This window comes from Mixophyes fleayi, chromosome 2, assembly GCF_038048845.1.
Source record: "Mixophyes fleayi isolate aMixFle1 chromosome 2, aMixFle1.hap1, whole genome shotgun sequence".
NCBI classification, from domain to species: Eukaryota; Metazoa; Chordata; class Amphibia; order Anura; family Limnodynastidae; genus Mixophyes; species Mixophyes fleayi.
In genome coordinates, this window is record NC_134403.1 from 126,614,387 (window position 1) to 126,640,392 (window position 26,006).

General features: G+C 40.9%; 1 protein-coding gene across 1 annotated transcript in view; it reads right to left on the minus strand.

Moving 5' to 3' along the window:
- The window catches only part of ITGBL1 (integrin subunit beta like 1), a 257,791-nt gene that overhangs the window by 125,095 nt on the left and 106,690 nt on the right, over positions 1-26,006 (minus strand). Inside the window, exons 6-7 of the mRNA XM_075199951.1 lie at positions 24,466-24,606; positions 8,769-8,915 (exon numbers count right to left, since the gene is read on the minus strand). Of these exons, the coding sequence (XP_075056052.1) occupies positions 8,769-8,915; positions 24,466-24,606 (288 nt within the window). The remainder of the gene's footprint in view (positions 1-8,768; positions 8,916-24,465; positions 24,607-26,006) is intronic.

Genomic DNA, 26,006 nt, shown 5'->3' on the forward strand with positions numbered 1-26,006 from the left:
AACATCCACATGAATGCCAACACCCTAGGTTTCCCAGCAGAACAATGACCAGAGCATCACACTGCCTTCGTTGACTCGCCTTCTTACCATAGTGCATCCTGGTGCCCTCCACATGGTGTAAAAAAAAGTTTTTTTAAGTATATAAATGGCAAAAGGATAAAAAAAAACGACAATATAGGACCCCCTAAGAAGTGAGATGGGTGGGTTGATTAATCATAATAACGAAAAAACAAAAGCTATTAAACACTTTCTTTTCTTTAGTATTTGCTAGAGAGGAACAAATGATAGGAATAATACATAAAATGGAAATGCAGGTGGTGGGCTCTTTCCTTCATATTTGGTGGGATTGCCCTTTGGTAGATAAATTCTGGGATGAAGTTATATCATTGGTTCGACAGGTTACTTCAATTACTGTGCCCAAGAATCCACTCTCGGTGCTTCTATACCAACCTATCAAGGGCATTACTAAAACATCAGACAAGCTGATCCGACACATCTATAATGCAGCTAAGTTACAAATAGCTAGTGAATGGAAGAAGGCCTCACAACCTTCTAGGGAGGGTGTTATGAAAAGAACTTGGCACACGGCATCCATGGAGTATGTGACTAGTCTCCTCCATGATAAAGTTTCCACGTTTCACAAAGTATGGGATCCTTGCTATAGCTTCAAGAACAGTTCTATGCCGGGCCTCTCATAAGCCTTAGTTACTCTTTCCTCCTTCTCTTTTCTCAATTTCTTTAACTTTCTACCTCCTATTCTCTCTGTGTTCCCTCCGCCCACCTATTCCCCTTTGCCCCTTCCCTCCCCAAAAAAATAAAAAATTATCACAGTTTTGTTATTTTCACTGGATAGGTACAAGGGTACAAGGTGCACAATTGGAATTGGGGGTAAAAAAAAATAAAAATAAATTCTATCTCAATAATACACTGCAGATCTTTAACTAATTCCCTCTTAAGATGTACTTGGATATGAAAAATATGTTTATGCCTTTTCTGTGGATTTTCTAGGTTTTTTATTTTTCGCACCAGTAATTTTTACATTTTGCAATCCTGGTACTTGGATACTATGCGTGACCTGTACTGTTGTGCTGTATATACATCTGCTGTTATAAATAAAAAGTTTTTAAAAAAAATATGGAAAGGCAACTGTACCATTAATTAATGCATAGCTGACTAAGGAATAAGTTCAAAGGCGACTGAATAAAATTAAGATAAATAAAATTTCAGGTCCAGATGACATATACCCAAGGGTTCTTATGGAGCTAAACTCAAAAATAGCTATTTTTAATTTTCATAGATTCAATTTCATCAGGCTCAGTACCAAGGAATTAACGGATAGCAGATATGGTGCCATTGTTTAAAAAGGGAATGAGATCGCAACCAAGGAATTACAGACCTGTAAGTCTGACATCAATATTGGGGAAACAGCTGGAATGTAAATTAAGGGATAGTATTCCAGATAACTTGCTGCACAATAAGCTTATTAGTGGTAATCAGCATGGATTTGTGAGGGATAGGTCATGTAAAACTAATCTAATTAGTTTCCACCAGGAAGTTAGTGGTAACTTAGACCATGGTAGTACAGCAGATGTGTGGTCTACTTCGATTTTGCAAAGGCCTTTGATACAGTGTCACACAAGAGGTTCATTTACAAAAGAAGCAAACTGGGTCTAGGAAACAACATTTGTACTTGGGTCGAAAGCTGGTTGGAGAATAGGAAGCAGAGAGTTGTGATTAATGTAACATTTTCTAATTGGTCAAAAGTTTTAAGTGGTGTACCACGAGGTTCCGTACTGGGGCCACTCCTTTTTAATATATTTACTAATGACATTTGTGATGGTTTAGAGAGCAAAGTTTCCATTTTTGCAGATGACACTAAACTTTGTAAGGTAATAAAATCAGAGCAAGATGTAGGTTCTCTACAGAGCGACTTGAATAAACTGGAGAATTGGGCAGCCAAATGGAGGATGATGTTTAACATAGATAAGGGATAGGGATCAAAAGCAAGCATGCAATCTATAAATTAAATATGATAAATTTAGGGGAATCCATAATGGAAAAAGATTTGGGAGTGCTCAATGTCAAGTAGCAGCTGCAAGGGCCAATAAAGTATTGGCATGTATAAAAAGGGGAATAGATACAAGGGAAGACAGTGTAATTTTTCCACTATATAAATCATTGGTAAGACCTCATCTTGAATACAGAGTATAGTTCTGGACACCACCATTTTGGAACTGGAACGGGTTCAGAGAAGGGAGACAATTGATGAAGGGTCATTAAGTTATGAGATAAGGTCAGCCAGTTTAGACATGATTACTTTAGAAAAGAGATGTCTAAGAGGGGATTTGATTACTATGTACAAATACATTAGGGATCAATACAGAGAACTTTCATGGGAACTTTTTACCCCAAGGACTGTACACAGGACACACGGTTACACCTTAAGTTAAGAGGAGAGGAATTTTCACAACCAGCAAAAGAAGGGGTTCAGGCGCGCGCACCCAGAAGGGGTTTCCAAGTCCACAGAAACCCTTGTCCTGCCTGGGGTGCTGTATCCTTACAGTGGTCCCTCTCCTGGGACCGGCCACTATTGCTTGTAGCTGCAATCATCTCCCAGTCCCCTCACCTACTGGGTGAGCACAGTTCTCTGCCCGGCAGACTGGCCCTGCCCCTTCCTCCCACACAGCTGACATGGGTGTAATGCAGGAGGCAGAAGAAGGTAAGAGTGTGTATGTGAGTTTACATGTCTGTGTGTTTGTGTATGTGTGAGTCGGTGCTTGTCTGTGTATGTGACAGTTTACATGTATATGTGTGTGTGTGTGTATGAATGAGTCTGTGCTTGTCTGTGTTTGTGACAGTTAACATGTATGTGTGTTTAACATCTCTCCAGCCCTCTCACCGTCCCCAAGGTTACTCTCACCAGGCGCAATCTTGACACAGTTGATCCTACCACTTTCTCCTCCTCCCTGGGCTCGCTCCTCTCCCCCATCACCACTCTTTCTTGCCCCGATGAGGCTGTATCCATTTACAATTGGACTCTTATCACTGCACTTGACTCTGTCGCCCAAGCTGTCACCATCAAACTTCGTCAGTCCCCGCTGTAACCGTGACACTCAAAACTTATCCGCTATCTTCAAAAATGCTCCCACAGTGCAGAATAGCTCTGGAGAAAGTCACGCACTCATGCTGACTTCCTTCACTTCAAGTTCATACTTGCTTCTTACAGTTTGGCCCTATCGCTTTCTAAACAATCCTTATTTAAAGCTCTGATCTCTTCCCAAATCATCCAACCTGCATCAGCTTTTTGCCACTTCAAATCGCTCCTCTCCCCTCCCCCACTCCCCCCAAGCTCTCTGCTGTCGACTTTGCTACCCACTTCACCTCCAAATATTGAGTCTATCAGTCATGACATCTCCCAGCAGTCCCTTCTTACATCACCCTCTCCGCCTTCCCTGCCCACTCTGTCCCCCTTCCAACACTCCCCTGCTGCTGCTGCTATCTCTTTTCTCCCCTTCCCTCTTGCTAGCTCACCCTACTTCTCTTCCTTCACTCCGGTATCCGCAGATGAAGTACATACACTTCTCTCTTCCTCACCCCTCTCCACCGCCCACCTCCTCAACCTATCCCTCTTCTTTGGAATCCTCCCCTCCTCTTTTAAACATGTCTGCCCCTTACTCAAGAAACTGTCTCTTGATCCCGCCTCTCTCTCTAATTACCGCCGTATTTTGCTTTTTCCTTTTGCCTCCAAACTCTTTGAACGGGTTGTCTACAACCTTCTCAACTCCTTTCTCTCTTCTCACTCACTCCTTGACCAGCAACAATCTGGTTTCCACCCCCTCTACTCCACTGAAACTGCCCTCACTAAAGTCACTAATGACCTTCTCCTCGCTAAATCCAAAAGCCACTACTCCTTACTTATCCTTCATGACCTCTCTGCTGCCTTCGATACCATTGACCACGCACTCCTTTTGCAAACTCTCAAATCTATAGGCCTCTGTAACACTGTCCTCTCCTGGTTTTCCTCTTACCTCACCAACCGCTCCTTTTCAGTCTCTACACATGACTCTACATCCTTCCCTCTTCCCTTACTTGTTAGTATTCCTCAAGGTTCCATTCTTGGCCCCCTGCTTTTCTCCCTCTACACCTCCTCCCTTGGTGTCCTCATCCGCTCCTTTGGCCTCCAGTATCACCTCTATGCTGATTTATCAAATTTATCTTTCATCCCCTGACCTCTCCCCTTCCCTTCTGTCTTGTGTCTCCTGCTGTCTCTCGGCCATCTCATCATGGATGTCCCAATGCTTCCTTAAACTCAATATCTCCCCCCTCTCTATTCCTGTTAATAACACTACCCTCGTCTCCATCCCTCAAGTCCGATGCCTTGGGGTCATCCTTGATTCCTCCCTCTCCTTCAAGCCTCACATTCTGTCCCTCTCAAAATAGTACTACTTCCAAGATACGCCACTTTCTCACCACGGAAGCTACGAAAACCCTTGTTCACTCGCTTGTATTCTCTTGTCTTGACTACTGTAACCTCCTTCTCTCTGGCCTACCTGACTCTCACCTTGACCCACTTAAGTCTATCCTCAATGCTGCTGCCTGCCTCATTTTTCTCTCCCGCCGCTCTATCTCTGCTGTCTCTCTCCAGCAGTCACTACATTGGCTCCCCATGGCCTACAGAATTCAATTTAAACTCCTCACCCTCACCTTTAAAGCTTTTAATCAATCTTCCCCTCTCTACATCTCCAATTCCATCTCTACCTACACTCCTAGCTGCCCTCTCCGCTCTGTCTGTGACCCACTCCTCACTATTCACTGATCACCTCTTCTCACTCCCGTCTCCAGGACTTTGCACGGGCTGCTCCCCAGATGTGGAACGATCTTCCACGTTCCATTTGGTTAGCATCTACTCTCAAAGGCTTCAAGCGTCCCCTTAAGACTCATTTCTTTATTCAAGTCTATCAGTCCTCCTAACTCCCTTGACCCGACTCTCTCCCCCAGTTAGTACCACCGTATTTGTGTCTCCCCCTTTCCTTTAGGATGTAAGGCCCTCTTTACTTGTGTGCTTCTTCTACTAATCCATCACCCCTTGTACCTCTTGGCCTGCTTTCCTAGCCCTGTTTTCTTAATCTTTAGCCTACTTCTCGCTGATTTCTACCATAACTTTCACTCATTGTCCCAGAAATAATTTTATTTGCATTACCATGTCACCTGTGTGTGTATATATTTTTGTTCTTCATTTTTTATTCTTCCTGTATCATGTTGTGTCATGGGTCACAGTTCTCTGTATATGTCATGTACGGCGCTGCAGACCTTTTGTGGCGCCTTATAAATAATAATAATCATGTGTGTTTGTGTATGTGTGAGTCTGTGCTTGTCTGTGCATGTGACAGTTTACATGTCTGTGTGTTTGATCCTGTGCGTGTTTGCAATTGTGACCCTATCCTGCCTAAATTGGGACAGATAGGAGATATGCATTTGTGATATAGTCTGACTATTCTAGTTAGATAATTACCAGTTGAAACAAGCCACACAACTCTGTAAATTGCTAATCATCTTGTGCAAAAATCCTGTTTCATAGTTTCATAATTATTTTCCATGAGGCAGCAAACACTGAATATCATTAACATTAGCACACAAAACAGTATTTCTCTTAAAAGTACAATATAGACCACATATGAATGATTTTAATGCCTGTGCAGTATAAAACATTTGACTATGAAGAATTCAGCTTGTGTGGTACAGCAATGATAAATAGACAAGCTTCTTATATAGGATTTTACTTAAGAATACTCAGTAAGCAGGGTTTGTTACTATGGGAAAAGATACATCACATGGCGTTTATGCTAAAGAGCAATGTTGTAAAGCGTACAGGAGCGCGTTGTGATTTCTTGAGTTTCAATAATCATTCTTTGTATGCAGAATCTAGGCTGTTAAGCATAGAAGCATTTAGTTGTATGTATAGCCAAAATAATCTACAATAATCTCTCAGTACAAAGCATCACGTATGATGTTTGGCCACATTCACTATGACTACACAGTGTCACTGTGCTTATCATTTATTGTAATTATAACTGTTTATTCAGTTCTTAGTGTCATGTATTTAGCTGCACACTAGACATAGCAGTACATATGCATTTTGATGACCCAATGGAATGTTGTGCCTTATTGATTGTGTAAATTTATAGCCACACCCCCCACACACGCTGGTCACGCCCACCGGTGGCGTGGCATGGAAACCGCTCTCTTCAAATCCTACGTTTGCCTCTGGGGTTTTTTACAGTAAGGGCAGTCAAGATATGAAATTCACTGCCAAGGAAGTTTGTAATGGCAGAATCAATTGATATGTTTAAGAAAGGGTTAGACACATTTTTAGCGGAAAAAGATATCTGGGGTTACGACCTTTATTTAAAATGAAAGGTAGTAGTGGATTCAGTGAAAATAGGACTGCAATATTGGGTCAGGATGGATTTTTTCTCTAGATTAAAACAGATTGGCGGTTGCTTCATCTGTATCAATTTCAAATATAAGACTGGTGTCTTATTTTCAACCTCATCAACTAAGTTACTATGATTACTTTTTTAAAACTGTTAAAAACAAATTGCTATTTGTCAAACATTTCTACATATCATGGGAAAACATTTACAGTCTTATGGGTATACTTGGCATAAATTAATACACAAGCAGGGTACTTTTACCATCATAAGGGGTACAAGAAACATAATAATTGAGAAATCCAGCTGTAAATGAATAAATCACAGTAAATGTGTATAGTATGCATTCACTAGCAAACAACCGGTCAGCTCAGTGGCTTAGTGGTTAGTACTTATTCTTCACAGCACTGGGGTTATGAGTTTGATTCCCAATCATGGCCATATCTGTGTGGAGTATGTATGTGCTCCCCATGTTTGCATGGATTTCATCCCACACTCCAAAAAACATACTAGTTAATTGGCTGCTATTAAAATGACCTTAGTCTCTCTCGGTCTGTGTGCGTGTGTATGCTAAGGAATTTAGACTATGAGCTCTAATGAGGCAGGGACTGATGTGAGTTCTGTGAATAGCGCTGCGATATTAGTGGTGCTTTATAAATAACTGCTGCTGATGTACAGTACTTGTATACCCAAATCAACTTAAATTTTTATTAAAATATTTGTCAACAGATTATGAAAATAAATACCCCTTAACAAAATAAGCTACAAAGGCCAACTTATCGTAGGGTTTGCTAACTTTTTCTTTACCATATTATATATGATTGTATTCAAAGTACTAATAAGGGCCAATCAACAAACTAGCTGGCGACTTTACTGGCGTTTTAACCAATTACGCTGTATAAGAGTTAAAACTAAAAGCAATATTTTACTTTAGAATAAAAAAAAAATCGGTGTCAAATAAGTATATGCCCATATGTATGGATGTAGCTGCATGCCAGTGAGCTTGTCAACCTGTAGGTAGCCGCTTTGTGAGCGGATTCAGGATATCAGTAGACTAGAAACTAGTTACAAAGATAGTTTGTACACGAAGACACATATTTAAGGATAGGACAAAAGGTATAGAGGTCTAAGCATCACATTTATTTTATTAATAGTTGCTTTGATAAACAAACGCTCAGAAATAATGTCAGGCAAGTGGGAAGGGGCTATTTCTTGAGAACAAGTGAAAAGACCGATACAAAGGTGAAAAGACCTGGAGTATTGTGCCCCATACTATATGTTACCTTCCCTTTATGCCATAAAGCACATTGCACAACAGTTGGGTTGGCTTGAGGGTTATTAATTGAACATGGAGCTAAGTGTTTCAATAAGGAGGACTATTTTTAAATGTTAATATGAATTATATTATGTCAGGGATGGCTGTGGGAAATAGCTATATTTATTAATTGTTAATGCTATTACTTTGTTGCTGGGGCTGTTTGAGGAAGGAGGGGGAATAAGTTTATTTATTAAATGGGAATACTATTAATTTAATTTGTGGCTGGTTGGGAGGAACTAGGTATATTTATTAAATGAGAATGCTATTAATTTGATGTTGGGGGATATAGTTCTATTTGTTAAATGTGATTTTACTTAATAGTTGGGGCTGGTGACAGGGAGTGAGGCCTAACTATTAAATGTGGGAGCTATGGATTCAATGCTGGGATTGTTTGAGGCAATCTAAATTTTATGTGCCTGTCTTTTTTTTTCAAAATAGGGCTCCAACATTCCCTAACAACTGAGCTAAAGACACCACAGGTGGTAAAAGCTGCAAGAACGAGTAGGAGAGAGCAGAACATTCTGCCAACTGTCCTGAATCTGGCGGGGTAATCCCAAATTTGGGTGACTGTCCTGTTTAGTCAAGATTTGGTCTGAGGGTTAGGAGGTATAACCCGCTTCACACTGCTCTGCCCGTGGTAGGGAGAGCTGCATGCTCTGGTATGTTAAATCTACCTGCAGCCTAAGATATTTTAAATCATCTATTTCATATTATAGGCATGTGTGTTATTGGAATTCATAATCCTCTACTTTAACCAGAAAACTTGTATATGATGTTCTCAGGATATAATTCAACGAGAGCTGACTCTCAATGTATTACTTCCTGGCAAAAGATTTTAGAAATAGATAAAATATTATTTATTACAAAACATTGGGAGATGATGCAGAATGCTGCAGCAATACAAGTACTACATTAGCTTTTCAAGGACTATTGAATATAAATCTTTATCAGTATATCTTCACATTTGGTATAGATAGATCATGTAATATATCTGCCTACCAACAGAATATGTGACCTACCTCTTCCAGAGCATGGCTGAGAGGAGCTTCCCTGGCATTTTTTTTTGCTTTCTTCTATTGACAGGGAGCAGGATCGTGGGTGTTCACACTTTCTTCCAGTCCACCCTTCCTTACAATCACATCGCCCACAGTTACACTGTCCGTGACCTGCAATAAAAAACACTTCCATCAAAGTCTACTCTAAGCAAACAATGACAAAAATATTTGAAATGCCACACTGATATATAAAGTCACACTCATTTACAAAATAACTGTAAAATTGTAAAGTACATACTTAAATATTTGATTTTCATTTTAGGGCTCAGTTTCCAGTTTTGCCATCACTCAAATGTAACACCCACAGTCTCTGTGGGCTCCTCACACCTAACCCAAAATGTAATCTGTTGAAGTAGAGACACAGAAGTAGATAAGAGCTATCATTAGTTAATAGTGGTCTGGCTACCTCTTATTCAGGGAACTTCAGGGACACTATTAGCCAACTGTAGGTTATGCTTTATATTGGATGCTTGGAGTGATGCTCTGTACTGGGCTATGGCAGTTGTAATGCATACTGGGAGTGTGAAGCTATATATTTTTATATCAGGGTCTCAGCAGCTGTACTGTACAGTAGAATGTTGTACTCTATACATGGAACACATATTGACAGCATGATGCATACTGTACACTATACAAGAGTGAGGGCATAGGAGGTGTGCTGTATATTGGGAGTATGAATTTATACTCTCTACCTTGTGCATACGACAAGACATAATGCACACTAGGGGACATGGAGCTATGCTCTATACTAAGGGATTGGCTGTGGTAATGCATGGAGCTATACTGTAACCTGGGAGCATGGAGTTATATTCTATGTAGGGGGCATGGAAGATATAATATATGCCAGGAGATGGAAGAGTGTAATTAGGAATAGTATGTGAGGGATGGCCGAGAGGACTCTATAGCTCAGATTTTGCAGCAGGGCTCAGAAACCTTTAGTCACACCAGGACACCTGAAAAATGTCTGTGGCAGATATTTCCTCTTACTTTGGGCCAGGTTAAGACAGCATCCTCGTGTTCAGTAAACTGGTGAGTGCAGCCTAGTTAACAAGCAACTAAACTTCGTTATATTGTACATTTTATTTTGCATGTTAAACAGCCATTTTCTATAAATGTTAACATACAGACAGTGGACAAATGGAAATACTAATATAAGGTCAGTTAACAGAATGTTGGTACACCATATCTACCAATGTTTGGAATTGTGCAACAGGGAGGCATCATTATTTTTCCACAAGGAAGTCCCTAAAATTACATTTGTTTGATGGCTGTGGAAAACACGGTCTCAGGCTTGTGCCAGTGTTTACTAAAAAAGTTTTTGAGTTCAGAAGTGGTAACCGAGGCCGTGACATATGGATAATATCAGTGTCATGCTCATCAAATCATTGATCATGGTATCATACGTGCTCTGTGTGATGGGGGCATTGTCAACTTTGAATACACCCTTCCCATCAGAATAGAAATGCTGCTGTGAAGAGGATTACTCAGCACCAATAAATAGTGATTAATATTGACTTTGCTTTGTAAGGGAAAAACTGTAGCCAAACCATGCCAAGGGAGTAACTAGAAATGTGTGGGTGTTATAGCAAAATTGTGAATCGAAAGAGGAAGCATCAGAGTACCTTTTCCTCTGAGTATAATACCCTGCAAATCACAGGTATATTACTGTATGCACTCATTCAGAAAAACTACAGCTCCCAACAGTGCCTCTGGGAAATTAAATGCAAATTGCAATCAATGACGGAGAAGGTTCCAGGAGATTCTTGGGGAAAAGGGGAGGAGAGAAAACGGACTGGCTAGTGTGAGAAATGATGTGTGTGACTGTTGACTGAGCTAATGTAGGATCTACCCACAAAGAGCTACAGAATGCTATGGCTGAATTGTTGTCCTGGGATGTTTGCAGCCAGCCCAGAAAGAAGCACCATTGCAGTATAGGAAAAGACCTAGCTTGTCACTGCCCATGAGATGTCAACAGGACTCATATGAAAACAGATATGTTTCTTTTACTTTCTTTTACTATGTTTACTATTATTTAAGAGAGTTGCCAAACTGTGTTAATAAAACCTCTGACTGGGATTGTAACATTGCTATTGAGAGCTGTTGTAGCACTGTCTAAAAAGGAAGAGTTTGCTCCAGCCAAATCTGCTGTATTTAAAGTTATCTACAAGATGACTGGGACATAAAAAGCAATCATTTACCAAAATAGTTTGTTTATATTGCATCAGAAGTTTGATTCTACTGTGAAACTGCCTAAATAGGTTGCTGATGAGAAAATTGCAAGTTGTTTAACCCTGTAATTGCTAGGAGAGAGCTGCTTATTCCATTAGATGGACTGCTAAATGGACACTGTCCTTTACATTGGAAATCATTTATTGTGCAGAATTGCTGTTGTTTATGGAACTCAGGAGTCACGCATGCGTCAAGTTGATTACTGATTTCACCTTGTACAAGTACATAAGCTAAATATGTCAGCTAAAATTTCACTTAGACCTGTGGATTATAATTTACCCCTTTGGGTTTTGTATGTCGTAAAGTGACCCTAGTCTACAGTCATTTCTTCTAAAGCATCTAACCTGAACCAGGTAGATTACTCCTTCTTGCATCTCTACTGATTTTGTGTGATAAGTGTGATCTACATAATTGCACTAAAAGTGTTGTGATTGATTGGTCTATATTATCTGCTGCTGCAGCATTTATTGTAATGGTCTAATTAACTTGTAGCAACCAGTTATCTCTTAAAGTATCTATCCAGTGAAATCCATTTAATTGAAGCACAGTGCCTAAATTTAAAGTGGGATATATTTATTCAGTGACCTATGTGTTGTGTCGACTTATGTTTACAGATTATTGAACCAAGATTCTTAAAATGTTATTTATTTTGTGACATGTTGAATAACAGTGCATGTTGATGGTATTGTAGTATTACTTGCCTGCACTACAGCTACTTATCTGCTGCTGTGGTAAAGTCTTATGCCACAAGCAAAGAGAATAAGCCAATGAATTTATACAGTTTTAGTCCTGTGTTTCTTGCTTTATTCCAACACTACTGGGGCGACCTTCACTTCTCTACCGTACCACCAGACCTGTAGAATCCTTCCTTACAGTACTTATGGGGTGCCAACCATCCACCCCGTTACATGAGCAGCATTTCATTTTGAAGTTCAGCTTAGGTGCAAGGCATTCTGGGGCTTCAAATGCCTTTGTGTGGGCAGCCACACAAAAGAGAGATTATTAAACTCGTTGCTGACACCACACTATTCTCCTCAGAGAAGATGGCAGAGGGGGACAATATCTAAAGCAGCACAATTGGTAGCACCATGAGGCCTGACATGCAATGCAACCTGACCATGGTAAAACTGCTGTGTTGAGTTCTTATCAGAGCAGACCCTCATTTGTTTTGCCATGCACTTTGAATGAATGCATTAATATAATGTTCTACAAAAATGCACTGCTGTCCATTGAAATTTGCAGATATTTTTCCTTTGTACTTCAATACAGACATACATTAGAAACTATAGCTATTAAACATGATCAAGATGAGTTGTCTTTGTCTCTGAAGCTGCTGTCAAATGTGCCACAAAAATCCTCCCTCTCTCAAAGTCACGATCATCTCCATTTGCAGCAATACTAGCCATAATTATTAGGGATGTTCACTGACCCCCGTGTTTTGTTTTTTTATCTGTATTAACTTCGTGTTTGGTTTTGCCAAAACTGCCCTCATGTGTTTTAGTTTTGGATTTGTATTTTTTTGCAAAAATTGTTAAAAAAAAGCTAAAATCACACAATTTGGCTTTTTTTGTTCATACATTATTACTATCCTCAATTACATGAATTACCAGTCATGTGCAGTGAATATTTTCACCACCTCGCAGGTCACAATATTATTTTCATCCAGTTTAGGCCAAAGACTGCAGTGAGCTGGCTGTTTACCAAGTTGTGGGGAAATTACCTGAGAGGGGCTGTCTTCATCAGGGCGGTGGCAGTCTCCTCCGTTCGGCCGGGGTGGTGAGCCAATCGGGGCTCACCTCCCGGCCATTTAAATCCCCTGCGCTGCGGCGGGCCAATCCGGGCTCGCCGCGTCATCACGTAGTGTCGCGTCGACGCTGCATGAGGACGTCAGCGTGCCGCCATTTTCAGTGCGACGGCGGAGCCAGAAGAGAGAAGACGTCCATCGGAGACCTCTGTGTGCAAGTTAAGATGAAAAGAAGCCGGCGGAGATCACTAGCGGTGGCAGAGAGCCCTTGTCAGGGCTAAGAGCGCATCTACCACCTGAACACCGCCGCGATCAAGCACAGAAGACAGCGGGGATCATCAGCGGAGAGCCCTTGTCAGGGCTAGGAGCGCCTCCACCCCTGAACACCACCGGGATCAACAGAAGAAAACAGCGGCTGAGCATAGAGGGGGCGGCCGAGGGGAAAAGAGCCAGGAGAAGATCCCCGAAGACCAGGGAAGCAGGTAAGGCCTTAGTGGGCGCTACCTCTACCGGGCCCTTGCCCGGCAGCACACCCCCTTACTTCGGGCACTAGGGCCGTGGCCACAGTCGGGCACTAGGCCCGTGGGCACTTATTAGGGGCACAAGACCCAGGTAACTGGGCACTAGGCCCCTATAGGTGGTGGGCTCGTAGCCCAAAAGTGTAAAAGGGCACAAGGCCCTAGTTAGTTAGTTAGGCAGTGGGCTAGTGCCCATAGTGCATAAAGGCACAAGGCCCTTGTAGTTAGTTAGTTAGAGGTCTAGAGGCCATAGTGAGGAATGCCACAAGGCCTAATTAGCTAGGGGCTAGTGCCCCTAGGTGACAGGGCACAAGGTCCTAGTGAGTGGGCTCAGAGCCCAAGGTAGAGAGGGGGCTAAGGCCCATAAGCAGAGCACTAGGCTCTGTAATTAGCGGGGCAGAGAGGCCCATGGTGTAGGGCATAAGGCCCTGGTGTAGTCAGTGGCGTGAGAGCCCTGAGCAGAGTAGGCGTGGTCCTGTCAGCGAGGTGAGTACACTAAGAGAAGGAAGGCAACAGTAGAGCAGAAGGCTCCTGTTGGTGCTGTAGTAACCGGCTGGTTAGCTAGCAGCTGTGTACTCGTGTATTAGCTTGCCATATACTGTAGCAGTGTATTATTCTGTCTGTGCGGCGAATATTGCTTTGTATATCGTCTTTTGGTGTGCTGCATATTTCTTTCCAGGTGCAGGACGTCAGGCCCCCATTAAAGGTAAAAACACACACAAATATCTCTGGCGCTAATAGACGCTTAAACAGCTACTGATATCAATACAAATTCGGTATCAGGTGCAGCAATTCAAAAAAAGAGACAGTGTCAAGTCTCTATATAGATATAGAAAGCAAACAAATGAATTGTGCAGAATCACTGATACATATAAAGATGTTTAATATAAAAAGGTAACCATAATAGGTATAGATATAAAACTGAACGAGTGATAAATGCCACTCACAATATGGACATCAAATAAAAATATAGTGAATATCAGGTATGGTGAAATTGTCACATAACAATGTTAATATTGACCCATATAGACCTTTTGCATCCGATCTTCATTAAAAGACACTGAGAGATAATCAGGCAGCATAGAAATCAAAATATGCATAACATTGGTTGAATAATCAGAAATTGTCAGTAAAGAATATCTACTATTATTGTCATAACGTGGAAATCAATATCATGCACATATCACATTCAATAGATCGATTTGGAAAAAGTCTATTCTTGTTGGAATCCAAATGTTGCAACTTAGTTATGGTAATGTAACCAAATTGTATCACAAGTAAAATAGGATATGTCCTTATCATACGTATGGAAAGTTTTTTATTTTAAAGACTCCGCTGTGAGATTAAATGTGAATCATTTCTTATGATGATTTGGTCATCTCTGTGTATGGTAAATCACAGATTTCTCACTTTCGCTTGTCCAAATGGGCAGTAGATTTATAACCAGCCCAATATATATTTCTTCTGACCGCCGTAGCGGCTCGTATGTGAACAAAGCCACGGGTCTCTCCAAAAGTATTCAATCCGGGTTCCTCATTAACAATGTCCGTTTAGCGGATACAAAATAAAAAAAGGTTTTACCTTGTTGATGCCGGAGCAATCGGAACCACATGTGATTATTCAACCAATGTTATGCATATTTTGATTTCTATGCTGCCTGATTATCTCTCTGTGTCTTTTAATGAAGATCGGATCCAAAAGGTCTATATGGGTCAATATTAACATTGTTATGTGACAATTTCCCCATACCTGATATTCACTATATTTTTATTTGATGTCCATATTGTGAGTAGCATTTATCACTCGTTCAATTTTATATCTATACCTATTATGGTTACCTTTTTATATTAAACATCTTTATATGTATCAGTGATTCTGCACAATTCATTTGTTTGCTCCCCATTAAAGGTAGGCTCTTGTTTCCTGACTGTTTTCTTGTACTAACCTGTACTGTGGGGATAAGTGTAGTTACCAGCTTACACATAGCCAGGGAAGAACACACGTAGTTTTCCCGTTCCGTAGGTCCCTGGGGTTACGCTGGTTTCCAGAGGTGGTGATTGAGTATCTCACTGGCAGTGGGGCACAGCTCAATTGAGTTCCAGGGGCGGCCCGTGGTTCTGGTTGAGTGTCCCAGTCCTTGGTTCCGTGCAGGTTCACTGGCGGTTCCAGGGGTGGGACACGTGTTCCGACCTGGGTGGGGGCAGTTGGGCGGTTCATCGCGGTGACGATCGCCTGTTTCGTGCAGCAGTCTGTGCTCAGGTTGGTGTGCTGCGTCAGTGAGCCTCTTTCGGGCCTTGTGCAGCCGGCCCTTAGGATTCCGTGGGTGACCCCATAGCAAGAAGACAGTCTTCTTGGTACGACCTGGGTGAGGGGGTTAGGAACCGCCCTCCGGAATAGACCGTGAACACCGGCTGGTGTTCCCTGTAGAGTACAGTGAGTAGGTCCCGTTAGTACACCACACCCAGTTAGTGTTATAGTTGTTTATTCTAGTTGCATTGCCGGCCATTAGAGAGTTGTTAGGGTTCGGGTCGCCTGTTGTAGTAAGTTTAGTGCTGTGGGTGTACATCTTAGCCTCACTGATAAAGCAGAGAGAGGCCGTGTGTTACTTGTCATCCGCAGGTGTCTGGAAGGAGCAAGAAGGCAGGGATCGGAAGTGGGAGTGCCCCGGTGAGTATAATGCTCGATTCCCTCTTTCGGTTAGGCCCTCACCGAGAGGTGTGCGAGGTGCTTGAGGCGGGACTGTTCCTGGTCTCAAGTGCCTGTAGTCCCGCACCTTGGCAAGAGCAAAAGGGAGGTAGTGGCAAGCGAGCTTGACTAGAGGGTCTTCACTTATTGCCGTGGTCTCAAACACTTCTATCTTGATAAGCCCGGGTTTAATTCTCCGTTTCTCTTCCTAGGGCAATACCAGCGAGTAGACGGAGAGCTTTCTTCTCTGGAACGGAGGAAGGGGTAGGGTCCAGTCATCCACACGAATCGTGGTAAGTTCCTAGGTACTAGGAGTTAGTCGCCCTGTGAGGCATTTCTCCTCGCGGGTCCTTACAACAACACAAACACATGGCAGTTTATAGCACATCTATGAAACATTAAAAAGAACATGTACAACTTAACAAACCAAGCACTTTAGCGACATGGACTGCAACTCTTGTGGCTGAAGTGCTTGCTTTGTTTGGGTCCCCACAAAACTAGCTACCAATGGGCTTAGTGCAGATAAGCTAACAGTGCTGTCAATGAACTCTACAGTGACAAGATGTTCTCATCATTCTCACCCTCATCAGTGTGTACATCATCCTTACACAATATTAATTCATCCCCGCTGGAATCCACCATTACAGAAGTCTCTGTGCTTTGATGTACTTGCCGGTAAAGGCCTTCCTTGTGGAATTTTTAGTTAATTTTCAAGAACAACATCTTTTCCACATTTTTAGGAAGTAACTGCTGATCGCTGACAAGGTTCTCGGCTGTTTTGAAAATGTTTTCTGAGTACACACTGGAAGGTGGGCAGCTTAGGTATTGAAAAGCGAGTTTGTACATTTGGATAGTAGGATTAGGTAGAGTTACGGAATATTTTTGTTTTCTTGTCCACTGTCTGTATAGAGCCCAGATAATATTTAACAAGAATTGCATTGAATATACAAATATAATAAATGGTACACACTGCAGATTTCCTAATGGGGTAGCTGCAATGGCTGCAAAAATAGAACTGGTGCATAATACATTATTGTAATATGCAGTTAAGTATTGCCATCCTGGGGTGCAGTTTTGTTGGCACTCCTCTGGTAAAATAAAACAGAAACCAAAGCAAAACAAACTGTATATAAATCTGTCATTGCTGACTGTAGATTGGAAAAATAAATTAATCATGTGTATAAGGCATTTGCTCAATATTAATGTCACATTACCCGGCTCAAATTATCATCATGTTTTGCATGTACACGTATTGAAGGCATTTCATGCTCATAAGGCTACATCTGAAGAGATTTTGAATACCCATTAAAAGTGCAATAAATGATAGCCCTTTGATAGTGGGCTCCAGTAATTACTTTCCATGGCTCTGCTGAGGTGATGTGACAGCTTGAGTCTTAGTCTTGCTGTCCAATGACGTCAGCAGCATAACACAAAGTAATTGCCACCCTGTTATCAATGTCCTGACATTCATTTTCATCCGTGTTTTTCTGTTTTACTCTAGCCATCAATAAGCAGATACACACACACACACACACACACACACACACACACACACACACACACACACACACACACACACACACACAAGTGTGTGTGTGTGTGTGTGTGTGTGTGTATGTGTGTGTGCAAATCATTTTCCAGGACAAGAAAAAAAAAAAAGATGCAGTAAGTAGGAACAGGTTTAATCAGTACAAATCAGTACCACAGGTAAATAAAATATGTTGAAGATTATTATTCATTGTATTACCACAAAGCATCCTTTATCAATATTGTCTGAATAGAACATATTGTAATAACAAATTTACCTATACTTTAGTCCATTATACACACATGCCTGAGAGCAATCATGACTCCAATTTTATACTCTCCAGTTTTATATATATATATATATATATGTATACACACACACATACACACTATATAATTATATATACACTCACACACATACATATACACTCATATATATGGCCATGGTGCTGTTAGGGTATAGGCAGGATTTACCTGGGCACTAGGCCCCACGGTTAGGGAGGGGGCTTAAGGCCCAATAGCCAGAACTTGGGCACAAGGCCCAACAGCCAGAATGTGGGCACAAGGCCCAATAGCTAGAACTTGGGCACAAAGCTGATGAGGCAGAGATAGGGCACAAGGTCCTAAGAGGTAGAGTGGGCGCAGGAACTCTTGAGTTTAGATAGGACGGAAGGCCATGGGTGTAGGGCATAAAGTCCTTGAGCGTAGACAGGGCGCAAGGCCTTATAGTTTGTTGGGGCACTAGACCCCTATAGTTTGCTAGGTGCAAGGCCCATAGAGTTGAGGCTTTGTGTTGTAGAGAGGCACAGGTCTCTGAGATTAGTGGGGCGCAAGGCTCCTGATAGGGTTGCAGGGCAGCAGCCCCTGATTGTTAAAAAGATGCTAGGTCCTTGTTAGAAGGGCATTTGGCACTTGTGGCTAGAGGGACAGTAAGTCCCAGTTGTTAGCAGGGCAGTAGGGTCTTATAGTTGATAGCAGGCGATAGGTCTTGGTTTAGCAGGGCAATAGGTCCTTGGTAGCAGAGCCGTCACTTAGAATTCTAGCTCCTGGGGCGAGAAAAACAAATGCCACCACCCTAGCCCTCAATTTTAACCAAATTAACCTAAAATATTCCTAAATTGCTCCCCCCCCTTCAGCGTTGCGCCCTGGGCGATCTCCCCTATCGCACAGTCCTAGTTACTGCCCTGCTTGGAAGTATAGGGGACATTTGGTCCCTTGATAGTTAAATGTTTAAGTTGCTGAGAGTGGCATAAGACAAGGCGGGCTTAACAGCCTGAGTTCAGGCCATGGGCGGAGGCCTGCGGAGCGCCTTAGTTCCGGTGGACACGAGTAGCCCAGAGCTGGTAAGTAGCAGCAGTATTGGTCTGTTCCCAGGTAAGTAGCTGGTGACCATTGGTAAGGTGGTCACTGGCAAGTAACATACTGAACTGTTTGTTATTTGTATGCACCAGTCTCCTTTAGTGTATTTCCCTGCAGGGTCCAGGAGCCAGACCTTGACTGAAGACGGTGCTGAGACAGAGAATCCGAAGTGGATGGTAGGCAGTCATCGTTTAGAAGGTAAGACGTCTGTCCCCATTCCCCCGCAGGCGCTATATATACACACATATATATATCCTAAAATAGTGCACTGACTGTGGATTTTCTGTACTTCCGCTATTTCTAATATTGTTTTTTATATATACATATTTTTGTCTTAATTACAAATGCTTTGGTTATCATCTGAGCCGCAAATATAACAAGATAAACGACTGATTCACACAGCACATGTGCACTTTTACATGAGCAGTGTGTGTGGTTTTGTGCTGTTTAATTAAGTTATTGATGTCGCGCGCATGCGTATTGAATGGCACAACTAACTATAAGTAGCTAGCGTCCATCATCATATGTTATATGCCCCTGATGAAGTCTTTTAAATAAGACGAAACGTGTTGAGCCTGCTGTGCTACTGAATCGCTGATGGTTTCTACTACTCAGTATTACAGATAAGCCTGTCTATGTTCTATCTTTGAGAGTGCATTCTTTTACAATTTTAATAAATTGCTGTGTATTACACTCTACACTATATTCTCCTTCTGCTATTCCTTCCTATTACCACCCATGGAAGTGACCATCAAAGGGGAGTTCTGATGTAAAGGAGGTGTTATATTGTACATCATTGCTGTGCTGGTAAAGGTTCCATATCTGTTACGCATATACTATATCGTTGGGGAACTTGTTTGAGAGTTTTTTTTCCTTCCTTTCCTAAACATATATTATGGATTTTTGGTCTCACTGATTGGGGATTCTGTGTGAAGGGCATTGGGTCCTCTATCCTCACGGTGTACCAGGAACTATTTAGAAGTACTACACTATTACTGCCTGTTTCTACATTACATTCATATGTGTTTGGTGAGATCCAGAGGAAAATTTTTGACTGAGAAAAGGATTTACCATAAAAAAGCCATTTGACAAGTTATATATGGTACGCATATATTCCACTATTTGGGCTCATTATAACTAACATATTACACTATGAGGCGCCTTGCTTTTGCTTTTTAGGATACATTTCTTCCGGACTCACCATCTGGTATCTGGCTCTATTGGCTGCCGTTCATACAAGAGAGAAGTGTTTGATGGATTTCATGAGACTTTATGTGTATAATTATACACTGTTCGAACTTTATATCTTTTATCGTGATCCATCTCTAGCGCCACTTATATCTCTTGTTTGTTGTATATATATATATATATATATATATATATATATATATATATATATACACACACTAACACACACACACACGTGTATATATATATATATATAATATATATATATATATATATATATACACTAACACACACACACGTGTGTATATGGCTTGGTTTTATTTTTTTCACACACACACAGACGCCACTAAGCATTTATATATTAGATATATACACATATATATATATATATATATATATATATATACACACACACATTTATATATACACAGACACACACATATATATATATATATATATATATATATATATATATATATATACACACACACAAACACACATACTGTATATACACATGTACACACACACATGCACCGATCTGTCACAACACTAAAACCACATGCATAATTTTGTGTAGGTCCCACTTGAGCTGTCAAAGCAGCTCTGAACCTCCAAAGATGTAGTGTGGAATCTGGCACCAAGACGTTCGCAACTTATAGAACTTAAACGATCTGCTGCTAATTGGGGCCTACATGGCTTACACTTCTTTTCTAGCACATCCCACAAATGCTCAATAAGAATTAAATTTGAGGAATTTGGAGGTCAAGTCAACACTTTGAACTCTTTGTCATGTTCCGCAAACCATTCCTGAACAATGTTTGCTGTGTGCAGGGCGCATTATCCTGCTTAAAGAGGCCACTGCCATCAGGGAATACCGTTGTCATGAAGGGGTGTACTTGGTCTGCAACAATGTATAGGTAGATGGTATGGGTCAAAATAACATCCACATGAATGCCAGGGCCCAAGGACAATGCCCAGAGTATCAGTGTCTCCGCTGGATTGCCTTCTTCATATAGTGCATCCTGGTGCCATCTCTTCCCTAGGTAAACGATGCAGATGCCCCCAGTTGTTCAAATAATGTAACAGAAAACATGATTCACCAGACCAGGCCACCTTCTTCCATTGCACCATAGTCCAGTTTTGGCACCAACATCCCCATTGTAGGAACTTTTGGCAGTGGCCTGTGATGCACTGTGTATTCTGACACCTTTCTATCATAGCCAGCGTTAACTATTTCAGCAATTTTTACTACAGTAGCTCTCCTGTGGGATTGGACAAGAAGGGCTAGCCTTCGCTCCCCACACGCATCAATGAGCCTTGGGTGCCCATGATCCTGTCTCCATTCACCATTAGTCTTTCCTTGAGCCACGTTTGGTAGGTACTAACCACTGCATACTGGGAACATCCCACAAAACCTGCCATTTTGTAGTTGCTCTGCCCCAGTCGTTTAGCCATCACAATTTGGTCTTTGTCAAAGTTGCTGAGATCCTTATGCTTGCCCATTTTTCCTGCCTCCAACAAAACTTCAAGAACTGACTGTTCACTTGCTGCATAATATAATTTTACTTTGACAGATGCCATTGTAATAAGGCAATCAATATTATTCACTTCACTTGTCAGTGGATTTAATGTTGTGGCTGATCCGTGTATCTATCCAGGGCCGGATTAAGGGGGGGGCACAGGGTGCAAGTGCCCCGGGCCCCCCTCTCTCAGGGGGCCCCCCGGACCAGGTGTGGTTTGCTGCCCCCAAATGTCTGAATACAGGGGCAGCACATGTTTCCGAGTTTAAGTGCTCTGTCGGCAAAGATATGCTTTTGCTTTTTTTTTTTGAGCATTCAGGGCTTCCGTACCTGCCGTGTAGATGACAGTGTGAGGAGGAGCAGAGAAGAGCTGTCCTGCCTGTCAGGCATAAGGTAAGTTAAGATCTGGGGGGGGGGATTGAATGTGTTTGTGAGAATGAGTACAGTATATTGTGTGTGTGTGTAAGCAGTGTATATATTTATATATTCTGTGTGTGTGTGTAGGCAGTGTGTGTATATATATATATATATATATATTTATATATATATTTATATTTATATATTCTGTGTGTGTGTGTGTGTGTGGGCACTGTATATATATATTTATATATTCTGTGTGTGTGTGTGTGTGTAGGCAGTGTATATATTTATATATTCTGTGTGTGTGTAGGCAGTGTGTATATATATATATATTTATATATTCTGTGTGTGTGTGTGTGTAGGCTGTGTATATATGTATTTATATATTCTGTGTGTGTAGGCAGTGCATATATATATTTATATATTCTCTGTGTGTGTGTAGGTAATGTGTGTGTGTGTGTATATATATATATATATATATATATATATATATATATATATATATATATATATATATATATTGTGTGTGTGGGCAGTGTATATATATATTGTTTGTGTGTGGGCAGTGTATAAACTATAGTATGTGAGTGTGCGTTGGGGCAGTATGTTAATATATGTAAGGGAAGGGGGGGGTCTTAATATAATGTGGGAGGTAGGCTATTTAATGGTGGAGTGCAGGTGGGGGCTAATTATTTAATGAGTGCTATTTTATTTGTGGGGTGATGGTGGGGCAATTTAATTTAATATTGGGTCCTGTTAATTTAAGATGAGGTGGTTTGGGGCTATTAATTGAATATGGGACTGATTTTGGGGAGGAGGGCTATTATTTATTAATTGTAGTTGTAAATATGAATTATTTAATGCCGGTGATAGTTGTGGGAAATGGTTATATTAAACTTAAATGCTATTTAATTTATTGTCATGCTGTTTGGTGGGGAGGGAAATAAGTTTATTTATTAAATGTGTGCACTATTAATTTAATGTCAGGGCTGCTTGGGGAAAATAGTTCTATTATTAAATTTGAATAGTATTAACTTTATATAATTTTAAATTTGCGGCTAGTTGCAGGGAGGGAGGCCTAATTATTAAAGGGGGTGCTATTTATTTATTAACAGGTACCTTTTTACCTTTTTTTTTTCAAAATAGGGCCCCGACATCCCAGAATCTACACGAGCAGCAACTGAGCTTAAGACACCAGCAGCCGCAGGTGGTGAAAGTGAGAAGAGCAGGTAGGAGAGAGCAGGACCATCTTCCAACTGACCTCAATATGGTGGAACAGTCCAGAATGTGGGTGACTGTCTCACTTAGTCAGGATTGGGTCTGACAACAAGGACAGTTGGGAGGTATGTCCTACTTCACACTGTTATGCTGTGATGGCAGATCTGCGTGCAACTAACAGTAGTGCACACAGCAGTGCCTGTTTATTTTTCTAAAATGAAGACCATATTACACAATAGGGGGCCCCCCTGTCTTAAGTGCCCCGGGCCCCCCAGAACCTTAATCCAGCTCTGTATCTATCTATCTATCTAGGTTTTTTTTTACATACACAGAGCACATGGCACCATGTAAAATATACTCTTAATATGTAATAAACTTCAAACCATACCATTCTTGTAAAATCAGGTATAAAATGTCATTCAAATGTATTACTTCTTGGTAAATACTTTAGCCATTATTTAAACTTGCTGTTCGTGTAGGTTGAAGAGCAAGTGTCACTAGTGTCATGTGATCAATCAGTGCCAACCAGGAAAAGCTGACAGAATCCCTAAAGATGATGTCATAAAAAGCTTCTAAGTAATGCAGTGAGTATTCTCCCATCCAAACATGATATAGCCACACATATTGATACTAGAGATGTTCACTAACCCCCGTGTTTTGGTTTTGGATCTGGAGCAACTTTGTGTTTTGGTTTTGGCAAAACCGTCCTTGTGTGTTTTGGTTCGCTATTTTTTTTAAAATATTTTTTATTTTTGTAAAATCACATAATTTGGCTGGTTTTTTTTGGTTCCTACATTATTATTAACCTCAATAACATTAATTTACAGTCATTTCCAGTCAATTTTTGTCAAGTGACAAGAACACTGCTATCCCTCCTGTTTCTGTATGAGCAATAGCACTGAGCAATGGCACTGGAGACTGGAGAGTGACAAGAACACTGCTACCCCTGTTTCTGTGTGAGCAATGGCCTGGATCTCCTGGGGAGGGAGGTACTTATGGAATCCAAAACCTGCGCGATCCGACAAAGCAACAATGACGTTTTGCCTTGATTCAAATCCGAGGACGTGCAACATTACCGAGCCGGCTCGTTAGCCTACTCGGATCCCCTGAGTTCGGGTGGGTTCAGTTTTCAGAATACCGAGTCCGAGCATCGCTAATTAATACTTACCCAAAGGGTTAACATCATATTAGCATGTAAAACAGTGAATATAGAATAAACCTTACCACAGAGTATATGGTTATTTATACACTATCTGTTTTAATGTTTAGTCGTTTTTTTGTGTAAGGTACTAATTAACTTTAATGTTCATTACCTGAGCAAAAGTCATCAGAGTATCTGTCATACACTGACTTACAGTTCCTTTCATCACATTCACAGGTGTCACCATGAATATCTCCCCAGTCACCAGTTGGGTCTACATCGTGACATGTGCATTCACCACAAATACATGTTCCTGGGAAAAAAAAATAAGAGAAAAAATACACTTTATTTGATCTAAATGGCATGCAAAAAACATAAACTATATCTGTACTCTAGGATGTTTCCACTGTACACATTTTACCGACACTGATTCTATTCACACTCTACCAGTAAGCACAAAATTCCTTGTACAAAACAGGATTATATGTTTTGCTGCCTCTTAGAATTTGCTGAGATAAGACAGATAGGCATGAAGTGACATAACTAAGCATTAATATCAGAGGAAGTGATAGCAAACAGCTGAATCACACAGTATTACATTTTTTGGTGAAGGAGCTCAAAATTAAACTACATAACTCCTTATTTAACACAAACTGTCCCATCAATAGTACAATCCCCAAAAAATACATTTAATATTTAGGGGTAAATTTATCAAGCTGTGGGTTTGAAAAAGTGGAGATGTTGCCTATAGTTCTCCTTGACAATGGCTCATTCTATTTTAATATACAGTTTAATATACAGTTGCACAGGATATTTGTCTTATTAAATTAAGTTATATAGTATATATTTAATTAAATATAACTGCATAGCTCATTCAATGTTGAGGCTCTAACATCGACCCAAAGTGCATGCTTGGTGCACTATATAGGTACACATTTCCAGCAGACATGGCAACGTCCTTAAGCTGGTCCCTGATGATGTAATATCACTGGTTATATTGGCAAATCAGTTTGTGGCTACAAAAGACACAATGCCCTTAACTAATGTGATCAAAACACATTTGATATCTTCGATCATAAATCTGACAGATAATCTCTATCTGCTTGTGTGGTTATCTGCCATTCAAACTAACAGGCCTCTCTGTGACTTGAACTCTGAGCGGCTAGGCATGTCCAATCTGGGCACCTATATGTATTGTCAAGCTTAATCTCATGTGTTTCAAAAATGATCATTATGCTCAGAGCTCAGTCTGAGTGACAGGATTGGCATTAGCTCTGATTTTTATATAGGGGTTGTTTCCAAAATATATCCAAACGTGGAATATCACAAAGCCTATATTTTGCTTTTCTTACCCATTGATGCAGCAAGTAGCAGTACAAACCTCGACACTAACGCCCACAAATCTGGCTAAAATGGAAGATAAATAAGTCTCTCTTAATCCTGATGGCAACTGGGCAGCTGGGGAGCAGGAGTACACTAATAAACAAAAGGTGTGCTCTGAAACAAAGCTAACCCGAATTAGCAACCTGGAAAAGAACATTAAAAACTCAAATTGCTGCATAATGGAGCTTTAAAGGACCACTAAACCGAAGTAATAAGTCACCATACATAAAGAGTTACTAGTAGCAATCACAAACATATATTAAATTAATGCTGGTATCAGTATATGTACACAACAGTACTGTTTTGACCATTTTAAAAAGGTGACGGAGG